The sequence below is a fragment of the Diadema antillarum genome, unplaced genomic scaffold, assembly GCF_040938485.1.
Source record: "Diadema antillarum isolate AM-2024a unplaced genomic scaffold, OU_Dant_1.0 seq00001377_RagTag, whole genome shotgun sequence".
Taxonomy (NCBI): domain Eukaryota; kingdom Metazoa; phylum Echinodermata; class Echinoidea; order Diadematoida; family Diadematidae; genus Diadema; species Diadema antillarum.
Window position 1 is genome coordinate 1,172,741 of NW_027272137.1, and position 15,363 is coordinate 1,188,103.

Sequence of the window (15,363 nt, forward strand, 5' to 3'; positions counted from 1 at the left end):
GATGTTTCTTTTCCTACCCAGCTTAGTAACAAGCATATCATTCACCTGCTCCCTTCCATTTAGTTCTACAGGCAGGAATTTGCTTAGTTGCTGCTAGGAAGGGCAAGCCTCCGGTGAGATTTGTGGTTGTTAGGCTGCGTTCACATAGAAGTATACTATTCGGGTATTCGGGCTCGTTTTTCGAGGGCACGCGAATAGCTTGAATCGAACGATAGGATTTCCTCACACCGGTTCACATAGGAGGGCACTATTCGAAAGTACGAATAGCTGCGAAAAGTATAGCAAAGTGGGAATCGAGCTTGTTCGATTTTCTTGCAGCGTATACCGTCTCTCGTTTATGAAATAATGACACTTTTGGTCTGGATTTGCCCTTTAGCAAAAATAAGCATGCAGACTGACATTCTGATGCAGTTTAGAAATTGTTAATAAGATTTGCTGGGATGTAGGAGGAAGAAATCCTCACTGCATGGGATGGTGAGTTGACGGTGCGGGTGATGGTGTATTCGGTGCCCGAATAGCGAATAGCGAATAGCGAATACCGAATACCGAATACTTCTATGTGAACGCAGCCTCAGGCACTTCATTCATTTTCAAAGCGACATACTAGGCGTTTTCACATCAGCCCGATGTTTCGAAATAGCGCGCTATTTTCTGACTTGGGAAGTTAAAAAATATCTCGAGCTTGGATTTTTATCGGGCTGATGTGAAAACGCCTATAATGACTTAGATCTCCCGACCAAACAGTAAACTATTTTTGGCATTCGTGTACAAACAAAGAATTAACTAAGGTATAGACCAGGTGACCACAATGGTCCGTCAATTAACATCTCGGCAGGCATCTGTCTCATTGTTTTGTATTGAATGCATTGATAAGCGTTTTCGATTTAGGTCCTTGAGATTGCCAAATACCATGGCTTGCTGTCAGGTGGGCTGTGCTAGTAAGCACCGTTTATATGGTTACATGAATAATTATTACATCACAAATGTTCATCTCAGTGGCCCGAATTCTCAAAGCTGGAATAACTATTTCGCGGAATAGTTATTCCGGGGAATAAATCGCGTCATTTTAGGTCACGAGGGCCTGATTTGCAAAAGAGGCGTAATAAATCGGCGGAATAAGCGGTGTAATAAAGTATTCCACCTTTGAGAATTCGGGCCAGTGAGTTTAAAAACCAAGATGCTTGATTATACAAATGACATTTTTTGTTTTGTTTTGTTTTTTGCTCATGCGCATAGTGGAACCAGTCCGATGAGTCTCCGCCCACTTCCGCTTTGACAGAGTAGGTGGCATTTTGACTTTACTCTCATTTCATTGGCTCTTTGGAACAATGGCCACCGACTGCCTGGACATCACTCCCCCTTCGCTATGTCCGTAGGAGGTTCAGATTTGAGCTTGAATGTGAGATAGTCGGGTCAACGTACGAGAAGCCAAATTCTGATGTAGATCGAAGGCACTTTGGATCTCGGCAAATATCACAATCACCTTCCCGCTGCCAGACTTTCTATACTAAATCACAACCGCCACCACCTCCGCTACCGCCACCACCTCCGCCAGAGTTACCGCCACCACCTCCACCACTTGACAGGACCTACATTGTTTTGAGCAGTTCAGCCTAACAGCTAAGACATCAGGACCACATAGATCTATTTCAACCTGGCCATCCTTTGCTCGTCTTCTCCGAAAAGCTCAATACTTATTACATGCATTATTGTTTTTTTTTTATAATTTGTTTAGAAGGCATCAGTTCCTGAAAACATTGTCACGAGATCAAATCAGACAGGGTTAGCTCTTAGAGATGACGGGTCGCGGGAAAGGTGCCAAGGCTAAGTCTGCCAAGCAAACCACCCGAAGCTCCAGGGCTGGTCTCCAGTTCCCCGTCGGCAGAATACATCGGTTCCTACGCAAAGGTAATTTAGATTTATGCTTTCACACGTCTTAGGCTTTGCACTGTGACAAAATGAAAATAGATATCCATCTAGAAATTCTATCTAGAACTCTAGTTCTAGCTGAAGGGAAAACGTGTGAATTGTGTAGCTGATCGATTTTTTCCTTGTAAATTAAGGTCATAAAGAATAAATTAATCTTATTGCAGGAAATGAGCACTAAAATGACGTTGCAAAAAATGAATGTGTAATGTTTGTTGATTACGTTATGTTCGTTTTTTGCATAGGCTGCGTTCACATAGAAGTATACTATTCGGGTATTCGGTGCTCGTTTTCGAGGGCACGCGAATAGCTCGAATCGAACGATAGGATTTCCTCACACCGGTTCACATAAGAGGGCACTATTCGAAAATGTCGAATAGCTGCGAATAGTACAGCATAGTGGGAATCGCGCTTGTTCGATTTTCGAGCAGCGTATACCATCTTTCGTTTATGAAATGATGAAAATTTTGGTCTGGATTTGCCCTTTAGCAAAAATAGGCATGTAGACTGACATTCTGATGCAGTTTAGAAGTTGTCAATAAGATTTGCTGGGATGTAGGAGGAAGAAATCCTCACTGCATGGGGTGGTGAATTGACGGTGCGGGTGATAGTGCATTGGGTGCCCGAATAGCGAATAGCGAATAGCGAATACCGAATAGCGAATACCGAATACCGAATACTTCTATGTGAACGCAGCCTAAGGCTGCGTTCACATAGAAGTATACTATTCGGGTATTCGGGCTTGTTTTTCGAGGGCACGCGAATAGCTTGAATCGAACGATAGGATTTCCTCACACCGGTTCACATAGGAGGGCACTATTCGAAAGTACCGAATAGCTGCGAAAAGTATAGCAAAGTGGGAATCGAACTTGTTCGATTTTCTTGCAGCGTATACCGTCTCTCGTTTATGAAATAATGACAATTTTGGTCTGGATTTGCCCTTTAGCAAAAATAAGCATGTAGACTGACATTCTGATGCAGTTTAGAAATTGTTCATAAGATTTGCTGGGATGTAGGAGGAAGAAATCCTCACTGCATGGGATGGTGAGTTGACGGTGCGGGTGATGGTGTATTCGGTGCTCGAATAGCGAATACCGAACACCGAATACCGAATACCGAATACCGAATACTTCTATGTGAACGCAGCCTAAGGAAATCCTATTGTGCGATTCAAGCTATTCGCGTGCCCTCGAAAACGCGCACCGTATACCCGAATATACTCCTATATGTGAACCCAGCCTTGTGACATGGTATTCCAGCAAGTCTGTAGAGAGAATCCTGGAGGAATTGTTGCATAAAATGGGTGTCACTGGTTAACAAATAATTACATATACTAGCTTGTGTGTGTGTGTGTGTGTGTGTGTGTGTGTGTGTGTGTGTGTGTGTGTGTGTGTGTGTGTGTCTGTGTCTGTGCGTGTGTGTGTCTGTGTGTGTTTGGAATTTATTTATGGCGGTAAGTTTAATTTATAAGATACCGATATTCTATACCCATGAGAATGTGCAGCTTTTTATTCTATAAAACATGATCATGAATATATACAGGTATAAGGTAACATAGTTGGATATATTTTTTTTTTCATTTTCTTTTTAGGTTTATAAATTAATATGTGGATTTTTGAAGAAACGGGCGCAATTTACGTAAATTTAGTGGATATATTCTATTACTGTATACTGGGTGTAAAGATTTCTGTGTTTATCAAATGCATTAATGTTATGTGTGTTTTGTCTTGTGTGTCATTTTGAAATGTGTGCTCTATTTATGTGTAATTATTTTATGCCACTTGATTTATTAAGATTTTCCATTTAATGGACGATAAATAAATTGAAATGAAATGATCTTGCATGGTATTCTAAGGAGTCGTAGACGGAACCCTGAATGATTGCATAATTCAAAGTGAAATGGGTGTCCCTGATCTATGCATCTCTCCCCCGTTTCCTCTTTGACAGGCCAATACGCCGGACGGATCGGGGGAGGAGCGGCCGTCTACCTTGCAGCAGTCCTGGAGTACCTGTCTGCCGAAATACTCGAACTGGCGGGAAATGCTGCGCGAGACAACAAGAAAGCGCGGATCGTTCCTCGTCATCTTCAGCTTGCCATAAGGAATGACGAAGAACTTAACAAACTTCTCAGCCACGTAACCATTGCCTCGGTGAGCACAAATTTCGCTTTATCTCTCGTGGATCGGGGTGAATAGAGAGGGGAATGTTATCAAAGAAATAAACACTCTCATGTAATTATTTTATTGTAAAAATAAAGTTGAACTTGTGATCTTGCATATAGTCAGGATTTAATCTGTCCTCCACTCGGTGTTCGCCTCTCTCTCTCTACGGAAGCTAATACACTCGTGAAACTGTACCATCCAAATTGCATGAATAGGAAGCTTTAGATTTTGACGCGCGGACGTTTGAGACGACGAGTGCGCTGGACGTTCTCCTCTCCCCTGCGTCGGGTAGAAAAGTAGATTACGCTGGGACGCAACCACCAAACGCAACGTATAAAAAATAAAATCGCGCCCCCATGTGATCAGTGCATGAAGTAGTTGCAAACTGTGCGGACGTATAAATAGCCCAGTACGCGTATTGAAAAACTCAGATTGACGCACGCTCAGAACATGTTTTTTTTTTTTTTTTTCCCCTCTGAACGTCCGCGCGTCTATAATCTAAAGCTCCCTAATATGAACGATAGATTACGGCAAATTTTCTTACCATTGTTTCCTTTTTGATTTGGCTGATAATTGTAACTAATATCAGCAGGGTGTCACCGTCAATAAAGGGCGATCCCAGTTCCGCATAGATGGTAGACTGCCTTGTTGGCAAGTGTGCGGAGAGTTCAAAACAAATACACAACAAGAATGAGAATAGGCTTGTGCTCATAAGGTTGTACGAAAATACGCGAGGTAACGACACAAGGGAAATTATGCAAATGCGCACCTGAGAGAATCTCGGCTTACAGGTTTCCTTCTCACTTAATAAACGACAAAATATAAGTGGCATCCGCTTGTCGTTCATCCGTTGAAAGGTTTGTAATGTCGAGTTTCGTGGGCAGTCTGATATCAGGTGGGAAATATTACGTATAAGAGCGATTAATCCACTGCCGAAAGGCAAGAAAATAAGATATAAGCAAAACCAGCAATTTCAGAAAATGTTAACAAAACTTTGCCTTTCTTTGGGATTCATTATGGGGAAAAAGTAAATGATTTTGGGTGGCTTGACATAATTTGCATTAACACAATTTATTGCAAAATCAATGTTCTATTATAATTTGAATTGAATACATCTAGCCAGGGTCGTATCTATTCATTCATGTTTTTTTCATGTTCTTTAAGAAATACAGGGTAGGCACATTCAATTTGCTAACTGCTTTACAATCGGACACCATGGGGGGGGGGGGGGGGGAGGGAGAAGGGAGAGGGGGAGGGGATATGTTTAACTTTAGCAGGTCTCGATAATTTTGACTGATGCTATAGGAAAAATACATTTTGAGTGTCGACACAGTGCCCTACATGGCGGCTTGTGATCATGGGCGTAAATCCCGGGGGATGGGGGGGGGGGGGGATCCCCCCTGAAATGGAGGAGGGGGGATGGCCTGTACAATCATCCCCCCCCCCGAAGTTTGAGAGAAAAAAATGGAGGAAGCAGAAATGTGATTGTATCAATTTTGGCATATTGCATGACGTTCGTACGCCCGCCTTCAGACAGGTAACAGAGCTGAACAGTATAATCTATCTTGTAGGATAATGTATACATAATTTTCTCAAGCGCTCGCTCACTTCGCTCGCTCGCGAAGAAAGTATATCGACATAAGGTGTGATCCAGACGTTGACAACATCAAATAGCATAGGCTTATATGTAAACATGCTATGACGCGAGCAACTCGGGACCATCTGCAAATTATGTACGAAAACAAACAATAACAAAAACTATACCGCCATAATTGAACCCCCCCTCCATTTCCTGAATCATTCCTGAAACGATGATGACTCTGATACATCTATGGGCATACCCAGGGATGATCAGGGGCGTCGAATCTATCTCGGGGGAACCTACGGAACCTACCTACCTACCTACCTTACCTACGGAAATGTTGGGGGCAGACAAATCATTTGTCCCCCAAGCAGCTGCCAAGCAATTCCCGAGATGAGGACAAATCTCGAACTTTCTTTATGGAAAATTGTCCAACTACCTCCAGAACTATGCACCGGATCTTTGTATTGCAATCATAAATATGCAAAAGCTCCGCTACTGGGTCCCTCTCGATAAACTTTGTACACTTTTGAGATCGACGTATTTCCTATATATTTTATCAAAGAGTGTGCAGCAGATCTTTCACTTACAAAAGCTCCCTCATATGCAGAGGCGTCAATAGAGGGAGAGGGGGATGGTTCCCCCATAAAAGTATTGGGGACAAACATATCATTTTGCTCCTCCTCGTAATTCCCGAGATGTGGAAATGTTTTTTTTTTCTTTTTTGATAGAAAGCAGTCTAAATATTTCACCAAAAGATGGCTGAATTTCAATTCTGAAAATACAAAATCTCCCTCGGGTAAGAGGGGGATAGGCCTAACCCCTTCCATACCCTCCCCTTTCAGTCCTTTCTACTTAATACACTTTAGATTGACAGATTTTCAAATGTTTCATCTAAAGTGTGCACCAGGTCTGTTACTTCAGTTTAAAAAAAATGCAAATGTTCCATGGGTGAGAGAAGATATCTAGATACTTTCAATTAACGGAGGGTTCCCCCCTAAAAAAATAGTATACACTTCTGGGATTGAAATTTTCCCAGATTACATCATTATGTGTTTACGACATATTTTCATCTGAATTCTAAAAATGCAAAAGCACCCTCGTATGCAGGGGCGTCGATCCTGGAGGACGGGGAGCGCGGACAGGGGAAGAGGGGAGGGGCAAACATATCATTATGATCCCCAATGATTCCCGAAATGAGGAAAATTTTCTTGCGTTTTTGATAGAAAACTGGAAGGGTGGTGTTAGCAGCACTCGACCACGCCTTCTCCCTGCTCGCCCGTCCCCTCCCCCTCCCCCCCCCCCGCCCCTATATGCATACAAGTAGACTGTGGTTACATTTTGAACATATGCCACAAAATGTGTGCACAAAAACGTTTAAATGCAATCAGAAAATACAGAATCTCCCTCGTGTAGGAAGGGGAATAGGGAATAGGGCTTATCCCCTCCCACCTTCTCTGATTGACAAATTTCCAGATATTCCAACAAAAGTGTGCACCAGATTGTTGAATGTCAGTTCAAACTGAAAAAAGCTCCCTCGAATATGGGAGACGTATCTTGCCATCCTCGTATTGCTTGGTCCCCTCTATATTTGTGATATTATATATCCGAAGCTTGTCACTTCATTATGAGTCATTTTCTTGTCGAGGAAAAAAACAACAATAACCAAGCAAGGTTTTCTGTTTTGACTGTATTTAAGTTATAGTGCGAATATTCACAAAATCATGTGCAGATGCAGTACCCAAAATGGCCATCAAAAATTTACACAACTTGTCGACATTCAAACGGTCTTTTCCTATAGCATTTGTCCAAATTATCAAGATCTGTCAGTCAAAATTTTATCTCTACTCGGATAGGGAATTCGTTGCTGAGCCGTCCAATAATTTTCCTATGTAAAGCATAACGTCATACGACAGCTTTTCATCTGCTCAGACAAAAGGCTTTTCACCCTGCCAGAAAAACGTGCCATTCTTAGCCCTTTAGATGTTTGACTAACCAACACAACCAATCCAAAAATTTATCACTCCCTTAAAAAATGGCCACTGACAAAGTGATTTCATGCTAATTTTTTCTCTTTACTCTTTGTGCCATTGCTTTAGGGAGGTGTGATGCCAAATATCCAGTCGGTTCTATTGCCGAAGAAGTCGGGAAAATCCTCTTCGGAAAAGAATTCGGGACAGAGCATGGAATACTAGCCGCCTTTTTACCTGCCGTATTGTCTGATCTGTGGAAAGTTATCTATCTGTATATAAATTATACTATCTCCAGGAACGTAAATCTATCTAAGAGGATTAAACTGACTACAAAACATTGAGATAATCATGGTACTGGGCAAAAACTGAAGAAGAACAGCCGTTCCGCAAATAGAAGAAGAATGCTGCTGACGAAATGGGTAAAGAAAATAATTATGTAATGTTAGACATTTAGCAGCATGTTATATGCTTGGAAACACTTCGGGTATTCATTTCCGTAAAATTTGACCAAATTCAGTGTAAACTATGAATACTAAGCTATCGCCATGCTGGCACTGACCGGCATGCATACAGCCCATGCACACATCACTTGGAATGCTAATCACCTTGTGTCGGGATGATGATCAGTAGTCCTGTCATAACTTTCATATCCTGTGATTGATAACGTTAAAATCGGCTTCCAATCTTTTTAGTACGACTTGGCAAATTAGTGTGTATCTCACAATAAAAGACCTACTTCATGATAGTAAACATTGAATAGAAGATTGCAAAGACATGTCTTCAAATGGTTGAATATTTATATGAATATCAATATGAATCATATACAATTGACTAGTATTTATTCAAAAATAAACACATACAAATAGACGCACAATCTTAAAAAATAAAAGACCGATGTTATTTGATTTCTTATTCAGTATTCATTAAAACAAGATACTTTTTTTACAGGAGTTCATATGTGATATTTACAGAAATCAGAGTTTTTACAGAAACTGTTATTAGATGTGATTGCAATCTTTCTTGGACTCTTCTCACATGATCCCAATCAAGAAAATATAGCATGATAAAGTTCCCCTCTGCGTTCATTCTCGTCATATATCTGAATTGTTATTCACGTAGACAGAAAACCAGTTAATAAAGTTGATCAAAGTCGCAAAAAATTTATGAAATCTGAGCCGATGTGAGCATGAGAAGTGATTCTACATGGGGTAGTATACAGTTCTTTGGGCAAGTTTACACTAGTTCGCAATACACCTCGCGTCTTTTTATAGAAATCTGTTTATCAATGTTGTATACATCGACCGGATGAACGTTTAATTTCCCTTTTCCTGGCGGAAATGTAGACTTTTTTTCTTCAAAATTTTCCGAGTCTCGAATGTTAAGGATAGAAAAAAAAAAAGCCGGAACATCTCATGCGGAACTGTTCACTTTGTTTGTGTTTTGTTTTTTTTTCACAGAAAAAAAAAAAACCCAACCCCATGTTGTACTTCAAAGCATAAGGTCAATCCAAGTCAGTGTACCTGTGAATTTGTCCTCCACGAGAATAAACTCAGGCCTATTCAGATAAGACAGAATGCAAGTTAGGTGTTTTCGACAGCTTTGTATTTTCATATGTAATTACGTCTTTGTGCAATGTTTGTTACCCGCATAATAACGGATGTTCATTTCGTGTTTGTTTGTTTGTAAACGTAAAATTTTGTAGGTGTTGAATAAAGGTTTGTTGGAATACATTATTTCTGTGTCTCTTGCTTGAAAGGCGCTGCACAAATCGGGAGTTTGTGGCTGAATGTTGTTAGATTTGATGACTTGTATGAAGTTGCATGACGGTGGTGGTAAAATGCATTTCTATAGCTGAAATTATAGATGTAGATGGTTTTAATGCCATTCAGAGCGCGTTTACAGGATCGATGGGTGAACCCTGGATCTTAAAGTTCATGTTCTTTATCGAACACTTCCATTAAAACACAGACAAAGATTTACAAAAAGCATATCGACAATACTGACAAGGACAATAAAAAAAAACCAACTGGATAATTAGGAAAGTGTTGAAGGTCAGGAGGCGGGCTATAGGCCCTAAGGGCTACAAACTATGTTCTGATTTAAAATTGACTCGTTCATACCCACAGGCACACTCGTGTCTAACATGCACTATCTAATTCACTGTTTGACGACCACATGACAATATTGCACATAATCATAAACACGGACCCCGGCATCCGAACCCTGCTATACGTCACATAAGCCAGTTCAAGTTGGAATGTCGCCGTAATTTTCGTTGTGCAGAACTAGCAGGAGTGTTTGTTGATGGCCAGTTCCGATATTGTCAACATTGATGCACCATGTTACTCTCTATTAAAAACAAACAAACAAGCAAACAAAAAACCCACAAAAAAACCCCATTAAAAATCAACACGAGTGAAAATGTTAAATCTTGAAGGAGTGAATAACAGCAAAGAGTGAGCTTAGAGTGAAACTGTAACGAATTTTGTGTGAAAATGTTTATTTTCATCAATTTTGGAGTGACCTCAGGGATCACTCAAAGATGTTTTAAATGGGTTGGACATGAAATAGACGATGACATTTTGGGTTGTGAAATGGTCGAATTAAGACATGAAATATTCTTTCCTACAGGCTCGATTGTGCTAGAGTCACAATTGCCTTAATGCTGTATACAGTGTATTTGTATGCAATATGTCTTTTTCACGACATGTATCTGATGATTTTTTTTTCACTGATGTTTGATTCGTCAAATAACATAGCACCATATATCACTTCTGTACTTCTATTTAAGGATAGGAGTTTTCAGTGCTCTCAAACACGGGTCAATACACATCCATCACTGTTCAGAATAAAAAAAGACGTCATATTTATTACTTTCAAATATGTAAAAGAATACTTACACAATACAACTGTATTACGCTTTTCACTTAAATTGGGAAACTACAAACAAGAATTGTATTGAAACAGGCCTACATCTATAATTAATATCCCACACACGAAAGACCAGGAAAAAGAGAAAGAGGCCAGTAGCGTACACGTCAAAGATCTAGACACCAAGCTATTCATCGTGAAAGACACTGAACAGCCACTGCATTTCAGGAGCATCGTATGGCTGAATACTGCTCGCAGATTGAAATGCAATGTTCGAGAGAAACAAATGTTACTGAGATAACGATTACGACCCCACTCCGTCCCCCAACAAAATATATAAATTTCCCCCATTCAGATAATTTGTCACTCTTACAAAAATACCAAGATACTGTACAATCTGTAATAACAGGCACGGGGGGGGGGGGGGGGGGGGGAAAGAAAGAGTATTAGTCGTTGAAAAGCAAAATAACCGTCACAAATCTACTTTTTTTTGGCGATTTTCAGCCTAAATGAATGAACGAACCAATGTAGTTGTTCAGTAACACCATCTTGAGGACATGGGACTGACTAATGAAAAAATAAGCTGGTTTACATACCTGAGAAATAAAAGAGCATTCAACAATGATATCAACAATTCATTTCAGTAGTGGAGAAATTATTCCTTTATTGCTTCACTGCACTGGAGCCTGTATCAACATTGGAAACATCGCTACTGTATATCATTAAATATTACCATTTTTTCCAAAGAAGGTCCTGTCATAATAAGTTTGTAAGTTTCTAGATCTTAAGTATGAACACTAACCTTCCCTCACAAATGAAAAGCCAAGTTTTCTGTTTTAACTTCAAGGTGATTTTACGGAAAAAAACTTACACACTTTCCAACACCACCCCATCTTCTTGTGATTAAATACAATTGTAATACAACCATTGTACACACTGCAGTAGATATACAGCACAGTATAACTATGATGATTTTAGCCTTGAATGTTTACTCATGATAAGACAAGGGAGAGAAATTCAGTACAGAAATCATTACTTACAACTGTAATCTTTGTCAATTTGTAACCTATGCTGTTGCTTTAAATCAATCGAGCAAAATGTATTACATGTATAATGTTCAATTATAGATTACACAATGTAAGTTTACAACATTGCAATAGATTTATCACACAGTCTACACTGTTTTTGACCAGTTTTTATAGAAACAAAGGAATCATGCATAGCTTCAGCTTATGTAGGTATTCAAAGTGTATCTGCACTGCAAGAATAGCCAAAAATATATTCATCATTCATTTATTCATCTGTGTTGTTTCAATAGGGTAGCTGTGCCTTATGCTAAAACGGTTTTTCTCAGTGACTTTACACAAATATAAGATCATGTGATTCAAATCTATTACATGTACATGAAAACAAAATTATGTACATCTCACGACAACACAGCTACAATGGTAATCTTACAACATGATCACACTGATTGCATTGACAGGAGATACAATTACCTCATTTGTAGCATTTCAGTTCAGTGATATGTAATTATACATTTGCACATGTTCTTTATTGATTACATAATGCTGTGTCAAAAACTGATTAATGTGATATTTAGTCTATTGAAGTAACATGTCTTATCTCCATGGGGATACAAACCTTGGTCCCGAGGGAAAGCCCTGAGTAACACACCAAACATGCTTCAGCCTTTACCAAACATTACCCAGTTTATGCATTATAGTTACTAGTATGAAGTACACAATATCAAGGGCATGGAGGTGACCAATGAAATGACTAAGTCCACAATCTTTTGTTTGATAAAAGGAAGGGAAGCTACAAATGCTAAGAACCAACAACCCTCCCCCCCCCCCCAAAAAAAAAAAGAAAGAAAGAAAGAAAGAAAAACAAAGTTTCTGAAGAGATTGAGGAACTATGTATACCGGTACATAAAAGGGGATGGCATAGTATTGGTCGAGGTGAGGATTCAAAATTTAAATTTTTGCAAGAAACTTAAAAACCACTTTATGAAATGTTTAAAGAGTATACAATTCTAAAAGGAATTCAAAATCTATTTAATGGAAATCGGTTTTGAAATGGCTGAGATAACAAAAATAAAGATATACAAAGCTTTCCTCGAGATAAAAGGTGAGTCCCACCTTTTATTAGGATTTCTTTATTCTGGATATCTCAGCCATTTAAAAACCAATTTTTGTCAAATAAACTTTGGATTCTTCTTAAAATAATATGCTCCTTAATATTTAATAGGAGGTTTCTCGTTTTCTCCAAAATCCATCATTAAACTAGAAATGTCACTATGGTGACTGGTTTGCCTCCGCCATAATGCATGGTTCTCCTAACAGGTCTATGTACAATGTCTTGACAATGTGTGATTACAGTTTCACATAATTAACAAAATATCAAAATGACAGGTTTGTCACCAATGTGTTGCATGTTCACTTTCCTTGAACATGTATGTAGGTTGAATTGGATAAATGGTTATATTGTTTAAGAGTGTATAAGTATTTGGGGATTTGAGGATTTTTATCTGACTGCTGACCCTTTTATAAGTAAGGAAGAAATGAAATTTAGCACTTTCACTTGACCTTTGACCTTTTGGCAAGAAAATTTTGGAGAAAATTCCAAGAGAATCTCTATTAAGTAATACATGCATACACCAAGTTTCAAGAAAAATCCTACAGGTATTGCATGGATAAGAGGGAAATAGTGAAATTTTGAGGAGTTGACCCTGACCTTTGACCCTTGAACCCTAAATTCCCTAGATAGTCACTGCCAGTCAGTTAATGCATATGTACTATAAAGTTCCATGAAGATACCTTGAACCATTTTTGAGAGATATGGAGAAAAAAGTGACATTTTAACATTTTCACTTGACCTTTGACCTCCACTACGTTTCAAGAAAATATCTTCATGCACTGCATAGATATGGGGGAGATAATGACACTTTGAGCATTTGACCTTGACATTTTTGACCTTGAGCATATGCACCCAAAAAATGATAGGCACAACTTTGCCCACTCATACATACACATGCCAAGATTCAATAGGACGCTAGCTGTAACATTTTTTTTTTTGATACGCTGTCCACAAAATTAATTATGGACGGGCAGACAGAAGGACGGACAGATGGACAGACAACCAAAAACATAATATCCCTGGCGACACTTCGTGGTGGAGGAATAAAAATGTTAGAAAAACTGTTGCCCCATCTCAGCCGAAACTGTATCATCCCTTTAAAATGGCAGGGATATTGCATACCATTGCCCCTTGACCACCTCCCACTCAATCACACACACACACACACACATGCGCACTTAAAAATGTTGTGCAATCCCTGATGAATGCATTAATATGAGGAAAATAAAAGCAAATGCAAAAATAGTGCTACCCATAACACAAATAAATATACAACGTAATAAATGATAATGAAAGTCATAATTTTGATCTTTTAAATGGAGACATAATACGTTGTTGTGATTATTTAATTTTGAAACAACCACGTAGGAAATGACAGTATTAGCATGGATTTGTGGAATATCATAATCACAAATTTGAGCACTTTGAAAGTTAAGAATGTATACTACATAGCTGGTAGCACACACCATCCATATAGACATCTTCAAAGTTCCTTATCAACCAAAATGTACAAAGACTCAGTTGACACAAATTTATGTCCTCTGCTCACACCAGCCATCAACATACTGCAAAATTTTCACCTTGTGGAAATTTTCATACATTTTCCTTGACATGAAACTACAGCGATAATAGAAATACTAATTTTTTGCTTGTTTCATTAATCTTAGATTGTATTTTGTTCCTCCAGAAAAAAAAAACAAAAAACAAAAAACAAACAAGCAACATTTCACAAAGCCAAGAGCAAAAAATTACTCATGTGCAAATGTCCACTTTTACAGTATTTCAGTGGGAATGAGCACCTTTACAGATGCTGCACTTCCGAACATCTGGCTGATGCAGCCTCTTTTTGGCTCCGTAATGATAAAACATAGCTTAGGAATACATACATATACAAATGTACCTGCAGAGACTGTCAATTTTTTTTTGCTCTAAGATGGATTCATAAGGATTCATACGGATGCATATGAAGTGCATGAAATTAGACTGTGTAACAAACGCAAACAGAAAAACTGACCAGAAATGAATATTATTCATTAGTGGAAAAGTTGAGCAAAGAAAATGGGATTCCATCGGGATTCGAACCCGAGATCTCTGCATTGCTAGCCCGGTGCTCTACCGACTGAGCTATAGAAAGCCCTAGTTCAGTGTTTGTCCCAGAAACCCTAAATTCTCAATGCTCGGATGGTCAGAAGCTATAGCAGTGTGTTTGTGTGTGACAAACACGTACACACTTGAACCTGGCATAAACCAGAAGGATAATTCAACTTGATGTGACACAATTTCAGATGGGTAATGACAGAAATGAGTAATATTAGTCACAAAGGTACAACATACTTTATGCTGACACTATTTCAATTGTAGTTCGCTACATGTATGCACATTGTAATACTGCAAACTACAATGCCATTTATTGTTTTACGTACATTCTCCAAACGTGGAATCAAGATGTACATTGTTGTAGACTTTCTTGTTTTAAATGCTAGTACTAGATCTACTCTCTCTTCCTCATGAGATAGAGAGAGAGAGAGAGAGAGAGAGAGAGAGAGACGCAAACACACACACACACACACACACACACCATGTAGCTCCATGCACTCACTATACACTGTACCTTCTACATCCCGGGGGGGGGGGGGGGGGGGGGGGTGATTCATAAAGCTGTTCTTAAAGTTCCGAACGACTAAGAACGACTGGTGATCAGTTCTTATGC

General features: G+C 39.1%; 1 protein-coding gene across 1 annotated transcript; it reads left to right on the forward strand.

Annotated features, from left to right (window-relative positions):
- The first annotated feature begins 1,796 nt into the window (after window positions 1-1,796).
- LOC139708837 (histone H2A-like) lies at window positions 1,797-7,865 on the forward strand. The gene is made up of 3 exons (XM_071620796.1): window positions 1,797-1,908; window positions 3,874-4,076; window positions 7,770-7,865. Exons 1-3 carry the CDS (start codon window positions 1,797-1,799, stop codon window positions 7,863-7,865), a joined length of 411 nt encoding a protein of 136 aa, XP_071476897.1.
- The last annotated feature ends 7,498 nt before the right edge of the window (window positions 7,866-15,363 follow it).

Excerpts from the sequence above, each read along its gene's own strand:
- LOC139708837 (XM_071620796.1), top strand. The coding sequence starts at position 1,797 with ATGACGGGTCGCGGGAAAGGTGCCAAGGCTAAGTCTGCCAAGCAAACC. Across the intron at positions 1,909-3,873 it reads ACATCGGTTCCTACGCAAAG|GCCAATACGCCGGACGGATC; the intron begins GTAATTTAGATT and ends CCTCTTTGACAG. Across the intron at positions 4,077-7,769 it reads GCCACGTAACCATTGCCTCG|GGAGGTGTGATGCCAAATAT; the intron begins GTGAGCACAAAT and ends CCATTGCTTTAG.